Genomic DNA, 24,551 nt, shown 5'->3' with positions numbered 1-24,551 from the left:
CACTTGGTCGGTACACACACTGACACTGTCCCTCATCAGGACACAGGACACATACATCCGGAACTTGCGTAACAACTATGCTACACAATCAAAGAGCATCCAAACTGCTGCAGTAATTATAACACACTGATAATCTACACTCAAGTAGAGCAAATAGACAACTAGACTTAATTTGGTTTTTACGTTTAAGCGTCTACAGTCATGTCAGCACACCGGCTTTCTCAATGTGTGAGGGGACTGAACTTTTCTGACATCGTTTCACACACAGACACACAGATTCAGGCTATAATTACATTACAATTATAATTCTTTATTTTTTGTGTGTCGTGTTCGATTAGTCTCTGAGTTATAACATGGAGTCTATATCGTAAGGAGGATTTCATCGGTCATCGATTCTATATACTTGACTTCTGCATGATACATGTATTAACTTTACTTTCTGTTTTATTTGATTGCTGTTGTTTTTATAGCCAATTTGAGTTCTTCTACTGCGATGCTTTCTTTATACCACATGGGGACGCTACAGCTCTATAGATGAGCAGTGAAGACATGTCCATTTGGCTGGACAGACTCCAACCCCACAGGTTTTTAGTGAATTTTGCCGTATATTATAGAAATACCCTAACCCTAATATAATCTGAGAACAATCCTAACCTGGGAACATATTATAATCGAAATTTAATCACCTGTATTGTGGTTATTAATGAAGATTATGTGAATTTATCAACACATAATTTTTCAGTCATTTTGTACTTTGTGTATTTCGCTTACTTGTTTAGAAATCTTTTAGTTGCAAATGTCTTTTTATCGTAATAATTATAGGTTCAACAACTTCCAGAAAGAGCCGGATTTTTTTAGTTATCAGTTACTTGTGACATTACGACAAAATGTAACCGTATCAGTAACCTTTTAATTCACCAATAGCAAAAGTGTCAGAATGCATGTATTCTCCATATAGTGACTATATAATAAAATGGATTTTAAAGTCAGTGTAACATGTATTATATATTTTCCACATAAATATTGTTTCCTGATGGGGGAGGCATACATTAATGAATAACTTGGGATTCGTGCATCCTAACATGTTTTGAAATATCGCCAGTAATTTCTTGAACAACACGCAATATTTTTTTCTTTTCTAAGATATATGTAAGTATGAATTAAGGGTTTATACAATTGTTCAAGATCAATACACAAATTCAAGGGCAAAGTCGAGTTTTAATAAAACCTTTAATAATGGACGCATTCAAACCATGTTCATACATGAAAATCAAACATCCAACCTTTTAAATGACTCGCTTTTGGTGTTAATATATAACCGTTAAACGAAGAATTTTCTGTGTATTGTATTTGTTTTCTTATACTCTCCACGAATGATGTGTTTGCTTGTTTGTTTGTTTTAGAAAATTGCTGTTTCATTCGCCGTAATACTGGGTGGTCCTTGACCAGTTACGCCGCGAAGACGCGATTTCCCACGGCGCCTGAATGCAGCAGAGAGCTCCCGGTGACGGAGCAGCAGCGGCAGAAAAGCGGCAGAGATCTGCCAGCATCGTCTCAAATCGTCGCAGGACAGAAAGGTGTGAAATTATCAGTCTTTTTGGCAGCCCCAAGATAATACTCTCTGCGGGTTTCATAGTATTGACGCATTCTGAAAAAGATAGAATAGTTTTTTTTTTTCGCCTGGTATCCTTGAGCAGCGGAGCAGCGTTAAGTTACATGCCCTGGCTACATTAGCTCGCTTTAGCGTTAGCATTGTGGCGTTAGCCAGCGCTATAATATCTCTATGGTGGATATTAGCGCTAGCTAGCCAGCTCGTAAATTAAACGAGCTAACGTTAGCTTGCCAGTTAGCTTTTAATGTAAACCTGAAAAACCTAAAATCACCACATCTTCCAATCGATTTGTAGTTTTCAGTTGTTATTGGGGGGAGTGTTATGGAAGCGCCGCCGGCTAGGAAGGGGAGTTGAATGTCGGCTGCTAGCTGCTGAATGTGTTGCTCCTCTGTGATCGTTTGACAGCTCCGTGTCAGTGGGGACATGGAGGCACCGGGGAGGATAGCAGCCACACCGGACACCCTGGACTTCACGGTGGAAAACGTAGAGAAGGTGAGTTTTGGGGCCAGTAAGGCAGCCCATCCATTGTGTAGCAGCAGGGACGAAATAAGTCGTCATGTTTCAGATGAGATTTAAAAAAAAAAAAAAAAAGCACGAGGAATATCGCGCATAGAGTTTATTTGCTTCTTGATCGTACAACGCTTTGTGTTTTTGTTTTTATACTAATTTCGTTTGCAGAGATCATTTGTTTGCAGGAATTCAGCTTATTTGTCTCTCTCATTATTTCTGTTCTCGCGTCTCTAGCTGTCGATGTTCAGTAAGAATGAGCAGACGAGGGAGAAATAACAGGATGCCACCAGCTAATTCACTGTGTCTCATTGTGATATGCTCGTTTTGGTCTTGCTTTTTTTTTCGTGGATCGGATTTTGGCAGTTCTGATTGTGGCTGGCAGATTGGTGAGGTGGATCTCCCTGCTGGGTGGTCACTGACACCTACCAGAGGATGGGTGGGGAGACAATGGAGGCAGAGGGGTGCTCCCGTTTAGGAGCAGAGTTGATGTGATGAGATGGACTGGGGGATGATGGGTGGGGGTGGGACAGGGTCGATGTCTGTGACAGTGGAAGTAAAGAAGGAGGAGGGGGGTGGGTGATGGGACAGATATAATTAGTGAAAGGTCGGAAAAGAGATGCTCATTCCTGAAGGGGAAATAGCTCAGGGTGATACTGTGATTTCTGCTTTAATAAACAGAATGACAAACACCATGGTCCTGTCTCTAATTTGACAATCTCCTCTTTCTTCTGTTCTTTGGGTGGAGCGGTGTCTGACAGGACAGATTGTTTTGCAATTTGCTGGGGATGAGACAAAAACGACGGAACTTGTACTGTAATTTTAATCGTATTAACTACAGATTGACCAAATATTAGACTGAACTATATGCATACCTAAGTATATGTGTAATTTATGCTGCCAGCAAGTGCATAAATATTAAGTAATGATTTATTATGGTATTTTATAGAAAAGGCAAACTATACCCAACCTCATACATTTAAAGGAAATATTCAATAATGGGATTTCCAGTATGTGGTTTCCCATCTGCAATGGAAATGAAACACAGTTTGCCAACATACTGTTACCTAGTTTAAGCTACATTTTCATATCCCGTGAAATCATCATTAGTGTGCTTCAAGGGGTACAGTGATATCAGTAATCTCATTAGCTGATAAAACACTACAAATAGCATCTGAAGCATCATAACCTATGAAGGATATGAGCTCTTTTGTTATTTCAGTGCATTTGCATTTCAGCACTGATGAGATATTATTATTCAAAGCCGCAGTTATTTTTAGAAAATATATTTAGACTGTTTGGGTGAGATAATTTTTGTGTGTAATTTGGCTAGAATTACATATTTGTTTTTAATTGGCTATGGAATCAGCATAATTCTGTACATTCAGTGGAATTAGAGAAGAACAAAAGGTTTCCTCTGAATCAGTGTGTAAAGCAAAGAGCATCATATTATTGTCTGCATTTATCAGTTGTTTTATTATTCGCACTGCCCGACCATGACAGCAGGAACTAACCGTAAATGATCGCACCACCAGCAGACATATAGTGTTGATCTAAGGAGAGTAATAGCACCTCTTGTAAGATGAGAGCAACGGCAGCACTTAGAAGAGTGAAAGGAAAAAAGACGAGCAGTGCAGAATTGTTACTTCTGTGCAGTGGGTTGTGGTGGAGATGATAGTTCCTGGCCCTGTGTTTCTATTTGTCTGATAGATAGGCCTTTGTTCTATCTTGGATCTGTGAAACAAGATGCCACATTGTCAGTAACTTTGTGGTTATAATGAATTGGTTTGTATAATGTCTTAAAAATTCAGCTGGACTATAATTGGCTTCAGAATCACAATCAAACTAGCAAGTGTGTTTTGGACTGAAGTCAGAGCGCTACGCTGTGCTATTTAACAGTGTACAAGGTACACAAGGACTTTTTTTCTCTCATCTTTTAGCATTTTTAGCCAAACAACTACTACAACTACCACTAGAAAGAAGCACTACACAGCATTGTTGACATCTTTCTCAAGGATGTATATTTGATGACCTGGTCAACTACCCAAACAGGATGCTTGCTATAGGAGGCTCATTCAGTAGTGTGCAGCTCCTAAATTATAATGTGCCTTTGCCATTTGATTAGCTGTCTTCAAGTAAAGTAAGAATCAGATGAATGTGACAACAAATGCTGTCTTCTTATTTAATAGATTTAAGAGTTAAATGAAGAGATGATTCAGCCTGCCACCTAACATATTACAGAACAAAGCTAGGCAGAGAAATCTGACACTGAGAAACACTGCGTGGTGTGCTGAGTAGTTTCGTGGTGGCTTGAGCAGCTATTTCAGAAGAACACAAATTGTCACAAATATTTCCATCTACTTATTGACAGAAATACATATAGCCATAATGTTGAACACATTTTGTCGGTTACATGATATACGCACAAATTTTTTAGGTTAAGTTGTGGAAAATAAAAATGTTTGTGTTTCATGTGCTGAAATTTTATCTTCATTAGAAGCATTATATTCTTAATTTCTGTCTTGGTCTTGTGCTGCCTTTCTTTCATTCTCATAGTTAGGGCACACTGTCATCATGGGTCAGTGATGTGATTCTGCCCTCCGAAGCCCAGCACCAGCACTGCCCACCCTACTTAATGACTTTGAGTGTGACTCTCCAGTAGACAGTTGGCTAGAGAACGCAGCACACCTATGGCAGGGGGGCGTCATTACCTCATGTGTGTATGTGTGCATGCTTGTGTGGCTGCGGCATTAGCGCCACCCTAATGGCATTACTTCATATTTATACTGTGTATTAAATGTATTATTGGGTTCTTTGTTAATACAGCCTCTGATTCACATCCTAGTTAATATCCTCGGCTTTATGTTGAGCGCACAGGCATATACCAGCCACAGTAAAACTGGTTACGTGTTTGAGCAGATGGTGAATCTGTCTGACTGAGCCATGCTTTTGACTTGCTCCTGTTGCAAAAGGACAGAAGCGGAGGCTAATGACCTTTGACAGTGTCTGCCAAGAGTACGCCATCCTCAGGTGAAGCCAGGGGGTTCAGGCAGGTTACTGCCATCTGGAAACACAGTTTGCTGCCTCAGCTGCAAATAAACACTGCTATCTCTCAGGGTGTTCATGCTTTTTGGCTGTTTTAAGAGCCTATTAATAACAGACAATTACACTTTAAGTAGATAACTGCTGCATGTCTGCTGTGATTTCTAGGAGGAGACAGGCGGCAGTTTTTTGTGAGAAGATTAAAACAGCAAAATGAACAGACTTTTTTGTCTCGTGCTTTGATAATAAACTAAGGAACGGCAGACATACTCTGACGCAGACACAAAGCTGTTTGGGATCGGATAAGGAGAGGTCTGCATTGACACAGTGGACTGCAGTAATGATATGCTGCTGCTTTGAACTCCACTATCATTTACAGAAAGGGCAAATTGGAACCGACTAACAAAAACCACTCCAATATTAAGGCTGTGTAGAATGAAGGCTATATATGAATTTATGGAAAGACCTTCCCAAATTACAAGACGTTTATATTTGATCAGCTTTCTTCATACGGTCTGTCCATGTTAACATGGTCACTTTTAAACAAATGAAAAAAAATGTTGGCAAGAAAAAGTCAAATCATATAGATAATGTATAAACAGTAACGTCTGCATGGTACCTGCACATATTGCTCCTTTTCATACAAATGAGTAAAAATGCCACTTGGATCCCTACAAAAAGTCAGGTCATTAATAGCCAGACAGTCCTGATCATGAAAGTCACATACAGTATAGAGACATAGATAATTTCTTTGTGGGATTGCAAATGGGGAAAAATGTCACCTGAGACTCTGGTTCCAGTGGGTGTTGATGTTGTGTTGATGTTCTACCCAACAGCAGCTATCGCCTCATAAACCTCTCTAACAAGGTATTGGGAAGGATTTACATTTGTAGATAACGATGGAAAAGTGATGGATGTAATGAAATTGGATGTTTCATCCTTGGAAGGAGAGAGTGGTTGGTGGTGGAGAAATTGATGTGAACAGGCTCCAGGGCTAAAAGACAAAGATCGAAAAGCTCAAAGAATAGATTTCTCTTTTTATATTGCATCTCAGAGACTTGGTGCTGACTGCCAGTGGTTCTAGTTCAGTGAGCACTTACACATGTGTGTGATATTTGACAGAGAGAAAAAGAAACAGTAATTTTGCAGAGCACAGTCTAAAGCCTTCTCCTGGCTATACCAGGATTAGAGGTGTCTGTTTAATTAATGCTTCTGTTTCCCTTTCTTTCATTTCTTATTCTTATTCTCATTCTTTATCTCCCCTCTCTTTGGCTTTCTTATTCTCCCTCCACTCAAGTACTCAAATTACTCACAGCTTTGCTTCAGCGAGTGCTGTTTTCAGATCATTACTTTCTCCATTGTTCAGGTTTTACAGTAAATGATCTACTATGTGTCATTTGTTAGTGAAAAAATGATGGCATTTTCTCAAGGTAACAGGCTCTTTTCACCGACTGCAATTGTCATCACTGATACACACCATTGTGTATGTCATAAGTGTGCATGGTTTCTCACAGACTTTTCAACCATCCATAGTCCGTGTGGATTCCTTTAACTTTTTTTTTTTTTTATTCTTTTCTTTCCCCTGCTCTCTTAGGCCCTCCACCAGTTGTACTATGATCCCAATATAGAAAACAAGAATCTGGCCCAGAAATGGTTAATGCAGGCTCAGGTTTCACCTCAGGCCTGGCAGTTTTGCTGGGCCCTGCTGAGCCCAGATAAGGTACAGTGTACACACACACACACACACTGACATGGACAAACAAACACACTAGTTTAATATTTGGGATCATTTGCATCAATTTGATCATTTCTCACAGGTGCCAGAAATTCAGTACTTTGGCGCTAGTGCGCTTCACACCAAGATCTCTCGCTACTGGTCAGACATCCCCACAGACCAGTATGACTCTCTAAAGACCCAGCTGTTCTCCCAGATTGCCTGCTTCTCTTCTGGCTCCAAGATGGTGCTCACCCGGCTCTGCGTAGCTCTGGCCTCCCTGGCACTGAACACAATGCCTGAGGCCTGGCCAGGCGCAGTGGCAGAAATGGTGCGGGTGTTCCAGGAGGAGGGGGGAGGGGTGGATGGGCGGGCACGCTGCCTGGCATTGCTGGAGCTGCTCACCGTCCTGCCTGAAGAGTTCCAGACGAGCCGCCTTCCACAGTATCGAAAGGGACAGGTATGTCTGCACATTCAGCCTGCTGGTGTTCACCATGTCTGTTATTGTGGATTGTGAAAACTGTCTAAATTGTATCCCTAGTTCTCTTTATTTAGTATTAGATATTTCCTGACATATGATCAAAATAACTTCCCTAATTTCAGACTAATGCATGTCCACTTTTTTTTTTTTTTAAATAAATGTAAACATGTATTTTGTCAACAAAGAGTTAGCAGATACATCAGTTTATTTATTACAAAAAGTATTAAATAGTTATCATATTGGTCTCAGTAAGAGGAACCACTATAGAAAAACTCTATACCAAGGTCTACACATGTGCGTGATCCACTGTCAGTCTAACCCTTGTTTTCATCCTTTCTCAAGGTTCGGGGGGCCCTCGGCCGGGAGTGGGGGTCAGTATGTCCCTTACTTCAGCAACTGCTACGACGGACAGACAGCCCTGGGGCAGTGAAAGCTCGCGTGCTACGCTGCTTGTCATCCTGGGTGCTGCTGGATGTGCCCCTCAGTGAGAGCGAAGGCCTGGTGCACGACTGCTTCAGTGCCCTGCCTGACCCAGAGCTCTTCGACACAGCAGTAGAGGCAATAGTCAATGCCATCTCACAACCCGACTCCCAAAGGTGTGTACAATTGGGATGGAAATTGCATGAATGTCATCAATAAAAGTACACAAAACATTTTAGTATTTTTGTAGGACAAAGATGTGCCAGTGTGTACTGAGAGTGAGATACCAAGAAATGGGCAGAAGAAAGAAGTAACTATGCGATGCCATGAAACCTTGTCATGGAAATTATGCCAATTATGCCTCCCAAAATGTTGGTATAAGAGAAGAAAGATGCATTAGCCAACATTGGAAAAAAGACAAGGTGGGCACTGCAAGGCCATTAGGGAGGGATGGAGGGAAGGAAGAAGGGATGGATACAGGGTAGGTTGACGGCCAGAGGGAGGAGGGCAGCATTACTCGGTTGGCTGGCGTTGCTATAGCTACAGAGCTGAGGAGAGATGTCATCATGCCCTAGCTGATTCAGACATGGCAGACACCCATTACCCCTCCCCTAGAGAGAAGGAGGATAAGAGAGAGGGCGTTGGTGATGGGACGATGCAAAAGAAAAAGCGCTAAGAGAAGGAAGAGGGCAAGAGAAGGTGTGAAATGTGCAAGAGTAAAAGACTAATCCCCCATACCTCTGCAAAGCTGTAGAGACAGGGCGGTTGCATCTGAGAAGTTGCTGACAAGACAGTTTAAGCACACAGAAATTGTAGTGACCAGATGGTGGGAAGACAATTAATGGCAGTTTAGTTGGATGTAAAATATTCTCAGTCTCTGCAAGTGTTTCTGGGCTCTTTAGACAATCTTAGCCAGAGAATTTTTTACATTTTTGATCTTTGAAAAGTTGCAGATTTTTTTATTATTCAAAACTTGTCGGTTACATGATTATTCAAAACTGAACAAATTTCTGTGTCATGTGCATGTTTGCCAGATCCTTCCAAATATCTTGACTGTTTCAATAGTACAATATAGCTGCATTTAGTAGCTATATTGTTTTCTTTCTTCTCTTCTCTCTACTGAGCATATATGAGCAAGAGGAAAACAAATAAATCCATTTGAAGACATGACATAAGGGTTTTTATTCCAACTTCTCTCGGAATTAATTTTTCTGTTTGCGTGTTGTGCTTTATTTATTTTATCTATTTTATCTTTTCTCCCTCTGTTACTTTGGCCTCTTTCTTTCCCCTTTCTCTCATACGCAGTACTAAGCCCTATTCCCTGTCTCTTGTTCTCACCCTCTGTTTAAACACATTACAGTCAACTCATTTGGGGGAATGCTATTGGTCCAGCTGCATCCTGTTGCCAGGCAACCCATTTCCCCTGTCTTGGAGTGTTGCAGTAATTGCAGAGGGGATCAGAGGTGGGGGAAGGGGAGGTGGATGAAATAAAGGAGAAGTCAGGATGGAGGGAGATGTGGATAAGAGCCGGGCAGGGAGCATAAGGGGGAAGGACGGACAGCTATGAGGCAGAGAAGGTGATTTTGCTGCAGCAGAATGCTATCTCTTATGAGGGAAATGGGGAAAACAGACAAATCCATCCTACGTAATTGCATCACATACACACCAAGCACCATTTTCCTCAGCTAAGAGTGCATGACCTGAATCTACAAAGCACCTTCTTAAAAATGAATGATCTACTCAGCGCATGAATGCAGGCTGCCATTCACAGGAACAAACATGGACACAGTTACACACAATCACTCAGATTTAAGTGCAGTATACCCCTGCGCTGCTCTCTTAGCGTTACATAGACAGCAAAACTCAGCGGATGAGTGATATGCCAGTGCACACATAGGTACAGTCTTATTATATGAAAGGCAAATTCATACACATATCTCTTGGTGGGGGAGCTTTCTCCAAAGAAGGCTGAACCAGGGAGGGATGCTGAGTAGGGGCTTTGGCCTCCAAAGGCAGGACCTTAGACTCTGCTCTTCAGCTCATAAGAAAGCCTAAGGGAAATTCTAATAATAAAGATCAGGAGTCTGATAATAAATGCATTTAACCTACAGAGCAGAGGATTCATATTAGTTTCACTTTTTGCCTCTTTGGCTAATGCCAAACAATTCTAATTTCGAATCTAATAAAAAAATATCTTCTTTTTTTTTTCTCTAATTTCCATTTTAAATTATGAAGAATGATTAGTTTAAAAAGCAATTGATTTACTCGAGTTATTCAGGTAGATTTTTTTTGGGTGTGTGAAGTGGGTAATACCATAATACTAAAGTCACACAACCTTGCTGTGTCATTGATAAATATTCATCAATGCAGACCTATATCCTTATTGATGTCCTCAGGAGAAGATAAAGCATCACCTGCATACACAAAAAAAAAAACCTGTGATCAATATGAACATAATATGGTTTATATTTCCAACATTCACACATGCACATAATCTCCTCAGTGACATTCAGGCACACATAAATGCACGCTCCTCATCTTCAAATGTCACCCCTTCGCTTGCTGTCATTAGAGATGACAGGAGGATTTTGCCTGATGTGTTCACATGAGAACATGAGCCTGTGTTTTGCTTGTGTGTGTGTATGTGTGTATCTGTCTGTCTGTTCATCCGTCCGTCTGTCTGCCTGTCAGCACATGGATGTGTTTTGACCTGAGTTGGTGAATTAGGGAAGCAGGAAGAAGACAGTATGATAACTTACAGCAACACAGCTCTGAGCAGGAGCTTTGAATAGATTTTCTGGTAAATGTGTGGGTTTTTAGGGGTGGGTGTGATGACCCAGGGGTTGGACTGACTTGGACTGAGATTTGATTTGAAATAAACACTTGTCTTGAGAAGGAGCAATGAATAAATCAACCTAGCTATGAGTGTTCTGAGTCAATTTTTATTCACCAGACGAGGCTCACTGTCTGTGGATGTGCTGTTCTTACCCCTTGTATAGTACCGTGTACAGGTGTTAACTCAATATCTTTAAATGAACTGGGCTCTGAACTTACAGATTTTATTTATTTATTTATTTATTTATTTGTCTGTGTTTGTGTGTCCTCGTTGTAGATATGTGAACACTTTGCTCAAACTGGTTCCTCAAGTACTGGCCCTGCAGGAGCAGCTCAGGGAAGCTGTTCAAAATGGAGACATGGAGACCTGCCATGGTATCTGCCGAATTGCTGTCACACTCGGAGAGAACCACTCAAGGTGTGTGTGTGTGTGTGTGTGTGTGTGTGTGCGCGTGCGCGCGCTCTTTTTTTGTTGGCCTACATCAGTGCAAAAATGTTCACACATTCTCACATTCATTTATATTGAAAGTAACAAATATAACATTCATTGAAGCTAAAGCAATAACAACAGACTCATTTTGGACAGTTTTTAAACTCCTCTACAAAATAGATCACTATATGAGAGAAACAAAATTACGTCAATTGTGTGAGTGGGCAGTCTGGACCTCTGGCATGTCCCTTTTTATGCATTGCTGTGAGAATTGTGCACCTTGGACAGCTGTCAAATACTCCTAACACTTCTCCTTCTTTTGCATTAACTTCCTTCTCCAGGACTCTTTTGGAGCAGGTGGATCACTGGCAGAGCTTCTTGGCTTTAGTCAACATGATTATGTTTTGTACGGGTATCCCAGGCCACTACCCAGTCAATGAGACCACCAGCTCTCTCACTCTCACATTCTGGTACACACTACAAGTAAGGCCACTGGTATCATTGTCCACTCCAACCTAATTTTAAAGTAATGTGAGGATAGTTTGATAAATGAGTGTCAATGACTCATTCAATGAATATTTTTCAAGTGGCATATTTATACAATTCTCTATGTACATAGACCAGCCAACAGTTTATTGCAGTATGACAATAGTCAAAGCCTCAATAAGCAATTTCTTGAAATGCTTGTCTTCATATTGAAAGAAATCTGTCGCTGACTGAGGTCTGATTTTGCCTGCAAATTTTCAAATGACAAAATTGCAGCCTGACAGAATACACAACACTTTTGATGAATAAAGTGCCAAAATAATTTTACCTTTCATACCCTAAACAAATTCTTCTCTTGTTTATTCCTTCTTCCTCAGGATGAAATCATGTCATTTGAGTCAGATAAACAGGCAGTGTATCTGCAGGTCTACAGGCCAGTGTATTTCCAGTTGGTGGATGTTTTGTTGCACAAAGCCCAGTTTCCGTCTGACCAGGAGTATGCCTCCTGGTCCTCAGATGAAAAAGAGCAGTTCAGAATCTACAGGTGTGTGTATTTTATTGTATTTATTTTTTTTATCTGTATTTATATGCTTGACTCTATTTCTGTATGTTGTACATAACTATTTCTACTGCGCTTTGCTGGGTGCAAGTGCTTCGCTGACAGCCTGCGTGTTTCAGTAATGACTCACTGACAGGATGATTGGTCAGCAAATGAGTATGTTTTTCTCTAATAAACTCTCACTGGACTGGCAGCTGTGGGCAGAATCTGTCTGGGAAGTAGATTACCAGATAAGGTTTCAACAACACAACACTGCCCCTAAAAATGTCTGTTTGTGCATATCTGTCCTTCAGGGTGGATATCTCAGATACACTCATGTATGTGTACGAGATGCTGGGAGCAGAGCTGCTGAGTAACCTGTATGACAAACTAGGAAGACTGTTGACTAATGCAGAGCAGCCCACGTCATGGCAGGTGGGTGAGACCTACACACACAGATGAGCGAAGAGACATTTTGAACTATTTTCTGTCTCCTTTATTGTCGCGCAATATGGAAGCCAGTACTAAAAATGTGTCACACTGCATAAAATAAACAAGTTGTTTTTCACATTATGCTTGTGTGAGCATAGATAAAGTCCATCCCCCTAAAGATAACCTCAAATAAATGTTGAAAAAATTTATGAAAATAAATATAAAGGGCTTAATTTTGATATTTGAATCATTTTTATTGTTGATTTCATGACATGTCATTCATACATTCTATGCTTAAACCATGTCAATTTAGAATTTGTTTTTGTGTTTTTATTGTCCTCTTGGTTCACAAACACACTCATGGTCCCCTTGTACTCCAGCACACAGAAGCTTTGCTGTACGGCTTCCAGTCAATAGCAGAGACGATAGATGTGAATTACTCTGACGTCATTCCAGGCCTTATAGGACTCATCCCCAGAATAAATATCAACAATGTCCAGTTGGCAGACACCGTGATGTTCACAATAGGTAAGAAAAATACTTTTTGTATGATTGGGGTAAGAACAAATGAAGTGGCATTAAATGTTCAGAAGAAAAAAAAAAACAAGCAATACTTCTCGTTCAGTATCTGGCCTCTGCTCCAAATAGGTGCTCTGGCTGAATGGTTGGCAGACCACCCAGTGATGCTCAGCAGTGTCTTGCCCTTGGTGCTGCAGGCTCTAGGGAACCCAGACCTTTCTGTTTCCTCTGTCTCTACACTCAAGAAAATTTGTAGGGAATGCAAATATGACCTACCCCCATACGCAACTAACATAGTAGCTGTCTCACAGGTACATGTATACCTTTGATGTTCTATTTCTTTTTTTTAACCATGTGGATCAGCTATACAAGACAACAATTATCTTTATTTTTCTGTATTTTAATGCATGTGGTGTTCTAGGTTTTTGTAATCATTTGCTTTCCAGAAACAGCTCTCAAACTTGATGTCAGCACATGCATGTAATTTTAAAGTTGCTTTTCCTCTTACCTTCAAAATAATACAATAATAACTCTGCCTCTTATTTTCTTAAGGAGGTGCTTATAAAGCAAATCCACAAGGTCAGTGTTTGTCCGTTCTCTTTCTGTTTTGACTATCAATTCAGAACTGACATTTAGAAATGAAACGCTCTTCTAATTAATTAGTTTGCATGCAGGATAACACATGTATAAAACTTTTGATTTGACTCATGGTTGAACTGAAATGTCGTCCTTTATGGTCTCTTCCTGCAGACAAGTCAGTGCATGTGGCTGATGCAGGCTCTGGGCTTCCTGCTCTCCGCTCTCCCAGTGGAAGACATCTTAAGAAACCTTCACTCTCTCATCACTCCATACATTCAGCAACTGGAGAAGCTAGCAGATGAGACGGTGTGTACACAAAGCAATGTATAGCTGTGTGCGCGCGCACGCACGCACACACACACACACACACACACACACACATACAAACGCAAAGCCAGCACAGTTGGACTCTGGCCAATACGAACAGACCTTATGTCTGTGTGGTGTCATTGCAGTGGAACATTTCTCTGTGGGACCAGATTGGATTTGACCCTGCACCATGGGCTAGTGACTCACATGGAAGCAGTGAAGACACATTCTCTCTCCCTTGTGCATACACACAAGGGAGAGAGAATAGATTCAGACACCAAAGAAAGTGCCAACGCACACATTCTTACTCTAGGTTGTGTTTTCATGTGTGTATGCGCAGTTGTGCAAAAGAAAATTCTTTACCCCATTTAAACGTCAGGTCTAATGGTGCCTGTATTTTCTGACTGTCACACTGGACAGTATAAATATGGAGCCACGCTTACACAGTTTTATCTACTGGATGTGGAGTGAGGTAGAATTTCTCCTGATCACTCATTCGACACTCAGCAAAGACCTCGGGTGGGGTGAAAAGAGACGTCAGCATCAGTGAAGCTTTTAATTTCTCTCACTGTGTCTGTTTCTGTCCCAGTTTCACCCCTCACCTCCACATAGCAAACACAGTCACACACTTTTCATCCATCCCTTCTGACTTCCTCCCTTTCATATTGTTTTCTGTCTAGCTTTGATGTATTGGCATTACATCAGACTATGAAATCAGGTTCTGTATCTTAAGCCAGGGAAATAGTGGCACCTAGTGGGGGTGCCTTCAGGTTGCATTACATCAGGGGTGAATGAACGTGACATGTGACAGGGCTGACAGCAAAAGCTGATGGATTTGCTATGATGAGGATGTCAAGCATAATATACCCATGACTGCTATATAGCAAAAGCATCAAAATTGAATGGGGGGTGGGCGATGCTAAACAGGAGATGAGAGATGTGGCTGTACAAGGGTGTGGCTCCCTCATCTTTATCCTCACTGTAGTCTTTTAGCGCTGTTACATCACCATGGAGACAGGGCAATGATAAAGTACTGCTATTCACACCTTAATTGATGATTTTTACCTTAATGACTCATGTGCATGTGCAGATGGTAAGAAACTGAGCCATTACCTCCCTCTTATGACACCCAGTGATTTGTGGTCAGAAGCATTTCAACTTGAATTTAAATTCTTATTCATCAATTATTTTGTTGATTACGTAAGTCAATTTATCTGGCCAAATGGCTAAAATAGTTTTTCTTTAGTTTATTTACATTTGCATTTTACATTTTTTTTATAATCTTGAAATTTTTGTCAGTGATTTTTTTTTCTCGGTAGACACTAATAGTCTGAATGAGCCAGATGGAAAGTGGGGTTAGGTTGTATACTAGCCAGTATAAATTAATCATTTTTCATTGTTATTTCTTTTTTTCAGCCTAATCCTTCCAATAAATTAGCAATCATCCACATATTGGGGCTGCTGTCCAACCTGTTCACAACACTCGACATCAGCAAGCAGGATGACGAGTCAGCGGACAGCTCAGCACCACCTGTCAAATCAGCCCCTCTCCCACCAGGACCAAACCCAGTAAGATGCTGCACATCATTGTCACTTTCATCAGCAGGGTTTGTCAATTTAGCAAGTGTGGGTAAGAACTAACCCTAATGGCCAAAATATATATATATATAGAAAGCATATTCCATGTAAGGGCTCTGTAATAGCGCACAGAGAGAGCACTTTGGCTGTTGTGAAATGCAGTGGGGCACATGGTGCTTGCAGCCATAGGAGTTCTTTTCCTCTCAGCCCCACCCCCACTGTTTTCTCAACTGCTGAACACATCAGCTATCACTGGTTGAAGTACTGTGGGTGGCCAGCAGGAGAACTGCTCTGACACTCAACCATAATCATTAGTAAATCTGCTCATAGGCACGTACCCATGTGTAAATGCTAATCTCTAATGCTGCATCTTGTTTACTACTTCACTTTCTTTTTATTTTATTCAATTTTAATGAAGTTTGTTTGTGTGTGTGTGTGTGTGTGTGTGTGGCAGGTGGTGGTTGTTTTACAGCAAGTGTTTGCTCTCATACAGACGGTACTCAGCAAGTGGCTCAATGACTCACAGGTTGTTGAGGTTAGTCGTCATCGTGTGCACATACTGTCAAATCTCTGCTTGTGTCCTCCAAAAAATGCAGAGATGTGGTGACATTTGAGTGAAGCTGACCTCATGTTGTTCCTCAGGCGGTGTGTGCTATCTTTGAGAAGTCAGTGAAGACTCTGCTCCATGAGTTTGCCCCTATGGTGTCTCAGCTAAGTGAGATGCTGGGGCAGATGTACAGTACAATTCCACAGGCTTCAGCGCTTGATCTCACACGACAGGTACAGACTCATTTATGTGTGAGCACACACACAAAAACACATATCTATATTCTGTCTTAAAAATTATGTGGTAACATGTAGCGAGGGTTGTGTATGAACTAATAGGCTATGCAACAAAGAATCTGGGATGATTGAATATACAGTTTGTGTTCATGAAAAGATTTCCAAACAGCATGCTTGCCCAGGTAAAATTAAAACTCGAAGGAAAAGTTTCAAGGTACTGCACTCTTAAATAAAATTGATGCTAATGTTTTCTTCTACCCAGCTGATTCTAATTTAACCAACAAACAAACTGCAATGTCTTATCGTATCAGATACTAAAAAAAAATATATATTTTTTTTTAAACACACTAGGGTTATGTGCACCTACTGGTATAGTAGTAGTTCAGTAATTTATTTATTAATTATGTCACGTAGACATAAAAAGAACATGTTTTCTGCCCAAATGAGAGATGTAGCATTGTCAGAGGTAGATTTTTGCATGAGAAACCAAATTTAAATAATATAAATGGCCATTTTTATTCATCTTTCAATGTGCGCAATAATGACAGCCAGGAAAAATTATACAGTACTGTGGCATAAGTGTGAAGGAATTAAATTACTTGCTGCTTTTGTGTATCTGTATCCAAGTTAATTAGGTCCAAGTTGAACTGTAGCCAAAACTATAATAAATGCACCTAATCACAGCTGAGCAGAAGTTTATAAGTAAAATTTTGATGCATTTTCGTCATTAGAAGAAAATTGGGCTCTTATTATACAGCTTGATGCATCTGGGCTACAGTGTCAAATGCCACCAATAAAAGTCTGGTCCAGAAATTTAAGGAGTCTGAATATTGTTGGCAAAAAGGTTTGAAGTGATCAGGTAATTGCAGTGCATGTGAATATGTTCTCTTATTTCCTGCCACAGCTTTTAACATGCTCTCTTGTGGGCAAATAAACATAGTGAATGCCTGATTTGAAGTCTTGCTGTTTCAGATGGTGCATATATTTGCCAGTGAGACAGACCACTTCCCACCCATCAAGGCTCTGTTTGAGCTGGTTACCTCGGTAACACTGTCCATCTTCCAGCAAGGTAGGGAGTCCAGCAAAGGCGTGACTGTGAACACTGTTTCTGATCAAATCAGTGGTAGACCTGAAAAAGCATCATATGATCATACATACATTTTCCCCAGGTCCAAAATCATAAGTTGGAATACCAGTAGAGTCGGGAATAGAACAGTAGAATAGGGAAATTGTTTCTATATATAGTGATGCCATATATCCTCATTTACTATTCCCATTAACGATGTGCTGCTACATGAAACAGCTCAGTCTAGCGAACACAAATGGGATTAGAGGTCACTGGACTCTGCTTTCACTGTCAACCTTTAAATGTTTGCTCTCATTACTCATTAATGTAAGTGGAAACACAGTGGACTGTCTGCTTGAACCGTGACTTAAGCGGTGACTTCACCACGGATTGCTGTGGCTGCAAAGCATTGATTAAATCATTTTGAATTCATTATACTGCTTGCTTTAAACATATACAAACTATGTTTGCGATGTCTTGTATATTGATCAGCTTAGTCTGCTTATTTATTAATTTCATTTATTTGTTCTTTACATTCATGAAGTTGTGGAATAATATACTGTGTTTTGGGCTGCATGAAAATGACTTTCATCCTCATGTGCGTGACCCCGGGGCCAGACTAATGTTCTGATTTTCACTCAATATAAAATGGACAATATGTAGATCATAATTCAATTCACTACACTTGGCCTAGAGTGCTTGTATCAGGACTGTCTGCTGCTCCCCCTCCCTTTGTGTTGTCCCTTTTTTCCTCTCTTCCTTTCCTGCTTTGACTGGTTAAGTAATGGCTGCCTCTCCTCCTGCCTCTAAACTCTTTCTTTTCTGAGCAGGTTCCTCTCAGTAGGCAGTATCAGTCACAGCACAGAGACCTCTAGGTTATTCAGTCGGCTGACATATAACACAGCAGGGCAGGCCAGATCAATATGGCAGCCACTGCTGTGTTAGGATTAGAGTTGGGTTCTTCATCAAAGCCCTCTGAATAAACCCTGTATTTCCACAAGGAGTTGTGTGTGGATGTGGGCCCGAGGGGGGTATTGAGCAGGAAACATGTTTGGAGTATGGGAACATCTAAAGCTGGGCGCTCACTACAGACGTTTGTTCGGCTTTATTACAAGTTTGCTGTTGGAGCACCTCCAACATCAATCTTAAGCCATCGGAGTAAACCATGTATGAAAGCCAGGACTTTCCATGTGGATTTTTCAGTCCATAAGTTTCTCCAGGATTTGTGTGTTTAATTGTGCATCATTTGTAATCTTGCCATTTTTAAAAAAGTCTTGTAGTCTGTGTCCAGCAAGAGGGAGGTAGTGAGATCAGAACCTTTCTTGATCTTTGAGTGTGACTCAAACTGATGGCTATGGGTTTACCTTTGAAGCAAAGGGGATGATATTGTCCAGCTCTGAATGAACCCTTGATGGTCACCTCTCTTCTTGAGGCATTTACATTAATTGGAGAATTTGTTGCTGGATGGTTGATTGCAATGATGTCAGAAGTGTCTCATAGGAGAGAGGTAAAAAAAAGGGATTGATTCAGGTTTGGTGCCCCTTTTCCTCCAAACTGTAACAGTAACAGAGGTGCCTCCTGGGTTCCCACTCCAAACCCACTTTTGTTTCTTTAGGTTTGTTCTTTTTCTCTCGTTATTATTATTATTATTATTATTATTATTATTATTATTATTCTTTTATTTTATTTCTTTCTCCAACCGGACCCATGTCTTTGTCTTCTGCCTGTTTTTTGTTTTTGGTTGGTCTGTTCTTCCAAGACTCTGCCAAAGCTTCATATGCCCCCTCCCCCCTTCTACCCCTTTGTTCGTTATTCACCTGTGAATTATTTCAATGAAATATTTTTGAGTTCTCTTTTATTTCCACATGACTGTTGAATCTATTCAGTTGCTGTTTGTATATTATTCTTATTCTCTTATGATTTCTTAAGTTTCATCTTTATTATATTTTAGGACCCAGGGATCATCCTGATATTGTTGATTCATTTATGCAACTCCAAGCTCAGGTGTGTTTTTGGTTTCTTATTTCATTCACTTTGGGTTTCTCTCTCTCTCTCTCTCTCTCTCTCTCTCTCTCTCTCTCTCTCTCTTCTCTCTCTCTCTCTCACTCTCTCCTTTTCTAGTTTCTAGTTCCTTCTTTCTGTCTTCTTCTTTTCTATCCCTGTTTCTGTTCTTTGTTACTGGACCCTAAGGTGTCCCATCACATAGGCAAAGCAGTGGAATGAAAATGAGGGGAATGTTTGAAAAAGAGACCTATGTTTCTCCTCAAACGCTATTGATTCTAACAGTCACCTTGCCACACAAACATAGTACCTTTGGAGGGGATTTTCTCTGCGATGAAGAAACTACCTTGAGCTTTCTCCAGAGATCTTAGAGTTAAATGACTCTCTTGGATAACCTCTGAAAAATCACATTTATGTTAACAGGTTTTATAAACTTAAGTGTCAAGAATTATTTGTTCTTTTTTTTTTTTTTTTTTTTTTTTTTTCTTCTTATCAATATTTTATGATACTTTATGGAGGAGCTTTCACATTTAGGTGAAAATTATGTTTTTTCAGAATTTCAGGAAGACTAAAGTGGGTTAGGGTTGTTATTTTGAGATGTCAGTTTATTTTTTCAGAGCTTGGCTTTGCAAAGGTTTACTAAACCAGAGATGTTAAGAAAAGCTTATAACTCACTGAGGACTATGTCCTTCCGTAAATCATCATTGATTTATTGAACTGTGCTCCATGTTACTTAGAAAATGTTAAAATTTGATATTTCTGTTAGACTGTCAATCAACAATTTCAAGGACTTATAGGTTTGATTAAATATTTTTTCTTTGCTTCAGTTAAGTCAACATCAGGACATGATTGGTCCCTGGAAAATCAGGACCACACCAAGCTTAAATTAAATATTTCAGTTGATGCAGCGCTCCTGGGAAATTGATGTAAAAGTGTCTCAATGAGTGTTGTGGTCCCAGGTGACTGATTAGTCTCTGAGCTCAGTCCTTCTCTGAAGTCATTCCAGCCCAGAGCCAATCAAAGCCCTAATGAATTAATATTCCACCAATATTAATCAGTTCAGATAACTTGGCTGATGGCTCTTCTGTTTTATATTTTTGTCTTCCGTCTTCATTCTTCTTCCTTTGTTTTCTATCTTTGGATAGATCTGACCTTCATCTCTCTCCCTTTCCCTCTCTCCCTCTCTCCTCCATCCTGAATGAGTTCATTATTACAAAATGAGTTGTATTTCTCTTTATCTGCACATGTTAATTACTTACACATTTCTGTTGCATATTCAATTCAGTCAACCAAAAACAAGGAAAAGTAATGTTTCAAGTAAGATTGGTTTCAAGAAACAAATCCAAAACCATCATTACCTTTAGTTTGACTTAAGTTTCCAATGATTTCAAAGTTTGATTTTTTGTAATTTGTTCGTTATACCTGCTGAGTTCTGCATTGGAGGATCTCTGTATGATTTTGGATATAGTTTTCCCTAAACAGACGGCGAGAGAACTACAGCCTGGTAGGCAGATCTGGCCTCAGTCCTGTGGTGCTGTCAGATCCGGCTACCAGGCTGAGGGGGCATTGTTGATAGCATTATTTTGAAGGAACTTATGCAGTGAATGTGGTGAAGAAGGACCGATTGGGTTGGGCAAACAGAAACATACCCTGTTGTTTAATGCCTTTATCTGCCTCTTAGGCCCTCAAACGGAAACCCGATTTGTTCTTGTCTGAGAGTCTTGATGTGAAAGCAGTGTTCCACTGTGGTAAGTTTGCTCATGGTTTACACAAATATACATCCCTGCACAGTGTGCTGTGCTTTAGGCTCTATTTTCTGCAGTAGATGTGGTTGTTAGTACAAAGTACAAACTGTAAATGTGTGACACCATTTTTTAGTAGTTCATGGCTCCTTCTCCCTCTCCTTCTAGGAGTTCTGTCACTTAAATTCCCTGAAGCTCCGACAGTAAAGTCAACGTGCTTGTTTTTTGTGAGCGCACACACATACACATAAACACACAAACACAAACATGCACAGCTCAAATTTGGAAGATAAAGTGTTAATTAAGCTATGGTTTTAGATATAGATAAGTCATTTGCTTTTTTTGTGTATCCATCCTAGACTGAACTGTTACCCCACTGCTCAGATGTGCCTCCATTGGCCAGGGTGGTGCAGGAGGATGGAAAATTATTGATACAGGCCGTATTGGAGGTGAGAAACAACACATTGCACATTCATACACCTCACCACACCACAGAAAAGTCACATCATTTCACTGTTGATGCAGTTTGCTAAGTTATCGCAGTCCAAACTTTTCTTGGTCTTACGCTGTATGCAATTAAGTCCCTCATGTAAAAAGCCTCCTCCGCACTCTTCAGGGCATCGGAGGCGGGGCATCTCGGAGCCTGATGGACCAGTTTGCAGAAGTGCTTTTCTGTCTGAACAAGCACTGCTTCTCTCTGCTCGCTGTATGGCTGAAGGAGGCTCTGCAGCCTCCAGGATTTCCATCGACACGAGTCACAACTGAACAGAAAGACAACTTCTCACAGCAGATACTCAGGTACGCTGCCGGACATCTGATGACAGGCTCATTAGATCATCAGTTCATTCACTTGGTCAAGCACATGTTTTTTTTCCACATATACTTTATAATAACAAGTATGCCTCTTTTCTTCGGTTGTGCAGAGAACGAGTGAATAAGCGGAGGGTGAAGGACATAGTGAAGGAGTTCACATTACTGTGCAGAGGACTCCATGGTACAGAGTATGCCGCTGAATATTGAAACTCTACCCTCGAACTCTCACCTAACCGTGACCTCTGCCCTCAGTGCAAACCAGCTGGATGCCACAACAAAACAATTCTCACCAACCCTGTGAGTGAAGATATCATGAAATGATTGTAATGATTACCCCATCCCCGCCCCCACCCCCAACCACTGCAGGACAAGACATGGAACCATTCCAACACAAACATGCCATTGGATTAATGGACAAACATCAAATCCCTAATGGCGTCAGGGAGGCTATCCTCTCTGCTTCGAATCGCTTTTTCTGTTTTAAGGTTGATTGTTTCTTTTCCCTTCTCTGACCTTTAAGGTCTTTTCTTTGGAAGAGCTTCGAGCAGCACTCCCAGCATGCTGCATCATGCCTCGTTCTATCTCTGTCTTGTTCTGCCTTTCTAGATCTTCCTGTGGTTCCTAGGTTGTTTCCTGGTGATTAGCATCCATATGAAAATGGTAGTGGTATCGTACGTAGCTACTTGACATTATTTTTCAAAATAAATCAAATGAAATATATAAATGTATGTACACATATAGAAAGATGGTGGTCGTCAGTCCTGCTGCTGCTAATGGGAAGAGAGAAGGACCAATGTCAGGAGGGGATTCTGCAGGAAAAATCATGACATTATTACAGTAATATTTATGCCCACTCATGCCCCCAGGAGATCTGTATTGCCAAATTATCATGAAATGTTTTGTGAATATGTCCTCTTTGTTATATATGCCTTCAGGGGGGGTATGAGTGGAAAAAGAAAAGCCGAAGATTTACAAAACTCGGATAAACAAAAGTCTGCTCTCTCGCCTTGCCTTCTGTGCATAGGGCTGTACCTCATGTGCATCAAGTCCTACCTAGTCATACTGCAGTCTCCTCAGGTTGTTGAGTGGTGTTCATGCAGTGGTCCCTTCGGTAAAGCAGGACTGCCAGAATGAAAGCAGGAGAGGAAAAGGAATTATATTAGTTGGCAGTGAGAGAAAACCACAGGATGGGAACTAAGAGGGCAATGAAGTGTTTGGAGGGATTAAGGGATTAATAATCCTGGCATTGGACTGCTTAGTCACTGTAATCGTGCAAAAATATTAATCAAGTTGTGAATATTAACAGTTATTGCTAAACACTTCTGTGTATTTGAGTGAATGTGTGTTCATATATGTATGTATGGGAGGTTGTGTGTGCACAGATAACTTTTTTTTTCCACTTGTTCAGTGCACTTATATTGGACCTACAGTACACATCCATAATTTCCTATCTTTTATTCAGAGCCCATTCATTTCTTCACGCCACATTCATTCAGACTACCCGCTTCTTAAAGGCTGACCAGTAACATCCAATATGTCACTTCTGCTGCTCTTCGGCAATAACACCCACCCATTAAACCTCCTTATCATCTGGATAATCCATGATCACACTCAATGATCGCTCTGCTATTGAGCCAACTCCAACTACAGCTCCTGACACAATGCTTGTGAACAAGCTTGCCAAAATCCTTTCATCCATCTGGGTCACTGCCTTGGAGAGGACCAAGAAGGATTAGAGTTCAGTAACAAAATCTCTGAGAAAGTTATTCAGCGTTTGCGTCAAGAATTAACACTGACATTCTGTGCTCATCCATTATGTCAGAAAATTCATTAATGAGGTGATGTGATGGCTGTAAAAATGCCCTGTCTTGCGCATCAGCAGGATCAGCTGACATCTAATAACATTCAGCATCGAAATGTACTTTGTGGTCTCTGATAAAACTTTATCTCAGTCTAATCCTTCTGTCTTATCCGAGGTGCCTGCAGACATGTAGCATGTATGTGTTTTGTGGGGGTTTTAGGGGTTCAGGGGACAAACATTCAGTATGCAAGACACCGCAGATGGATGTGATTGGAGATTGGAGGAGAGAATCAGCTCTACAGGGTGAGCTGTCCTGCCTCAGTCTGACTTGAACTGTGAATGACTGGACGTTCAACACTGATCCTCTGTCCATATTGTGGTCTCATTTTGAGAGGAGAAATTAAAAAAATGTTTGTCACAGTTTACAGAAAGTGGTAGATGGAGGAGGGGAGGGAGATAAGAAATGTACATTGTTTTTTTTTTTTTGTACCTTGGCTTTAATTTATTAAATATATCTAAGACTGCAGCTCTTGGCTCTTTTGTGTGTGGGAATAGTTTTTTCCTGCTATTTCAACACTAGCAGAAAAAACACATTGTTGCACATAACTCCCTGGCTAACAATTCAGGAAAGATAAGTACAAATGAGTGGAAATAGAAATTCACTTAGCTGCTATCTGGCAAGTTTTTGAAAACAAATGTTTGATTAGAGGAAGTCCTTGTTAAATTAATTTTAACTTTCTCCCTGAATATCAGCAGGGTAAGAGCCTGGATATAAGGCACACTAAGGTCTTTTTAGGCCAAGTCACCTTAGATGGCTTACAATACAAAAAACATTAATCATTAATTATTCTCAGTTTTATTCA

The 24,551-nt window shown here is 40.5% G+C and overlaps 1 protein-coding gene across 1 annotated transcript; it reads left to right on the top strand.

Moving 5' to 3' along the window:
- Positions 1-1,514: 1,514 nt before the first annotated feature.
- LOC115042440 (importin-13-like) lies at positions 1,515-24,168 on the top strand. The gene is made up of 23 exons (XM_029500671.1): positions 1,515-1,577; positions 2,018-2,104; positions 6,756-6,881; positions 6,979-7,335; positions 7,699-7,952; positions 10,889-11,029; positions 11,383-11,524; positions 11,905-12,071; positions 12,380-12,500; positions 12,878-13,025; positions 13,146-13,327; positions 13,569-13,595; positions 13,767-13,901; positions 15,321-15,473; positions 15,937-16,017; positions 16,125-16,262; positions 17,238-17,334; positions 19,283-19,335; positions 21,014-21,080; positions 21,243-21,301; positions 21,434-21,523; positions 21,691-21,872; positions 21,998-24,168. Exons 2-23 carry the CDS (start codon positions 2,036-2,038, stop codon positions 22,092-22,094), a joined length of 2,886 nt encoding a protein of 961 aa, XP_029356531.1. The 5' UTR covers positions 1,515-1,577; positions 2,018-2,035; the 3' UTR covers positions 22,095-24,168.
- Positions 24,169-24,551: the final 383 nt, after the last annotated feature.

The sequence above is a fragment of the Echeneis naucrates genome, chromosome 4 (genome assembly GCF_900963305.1).
Source record: "Echeneis naucrates chromosome 4, fEcheNa1.1, whole genome shotgun sequence".
Classification (NCBI taxonomy): Eukaryota; Metazoa; Chordata; class Actinopteri; order Carangiformes; family Echeneidae; genus Echeneis; species Echeneis naucrates.
This window is presented reverse-complemented; position numbering and strand designations above follow the sequence as displayed.

Excerpts from the sequence above, each read along its gene's own strand:
- LOC115042440 (XM_029500671.1), top strand. The coding sequence starts at position 2,036 with ATGGAGGCACCGGGGAGGATAGCAGCCACACCGGACACCCTGGACTTC. Across the intron at positions 13,596-13,766 it reads TTATAAAGCAAATCCACAAG|ACAAGTCAGTGCATGTGGCT; the intron begins GTCAGTGTTTGT and ends CTCTTCCTGCAG. Across the intron at positions 17,335-19,282 it reads ACTGTCCATCTTCCAGCAAG|GACCCAGGGATCATCCTGAT; the intron begins GTAGGGAGTCCA and ends ATTATATTTTAG.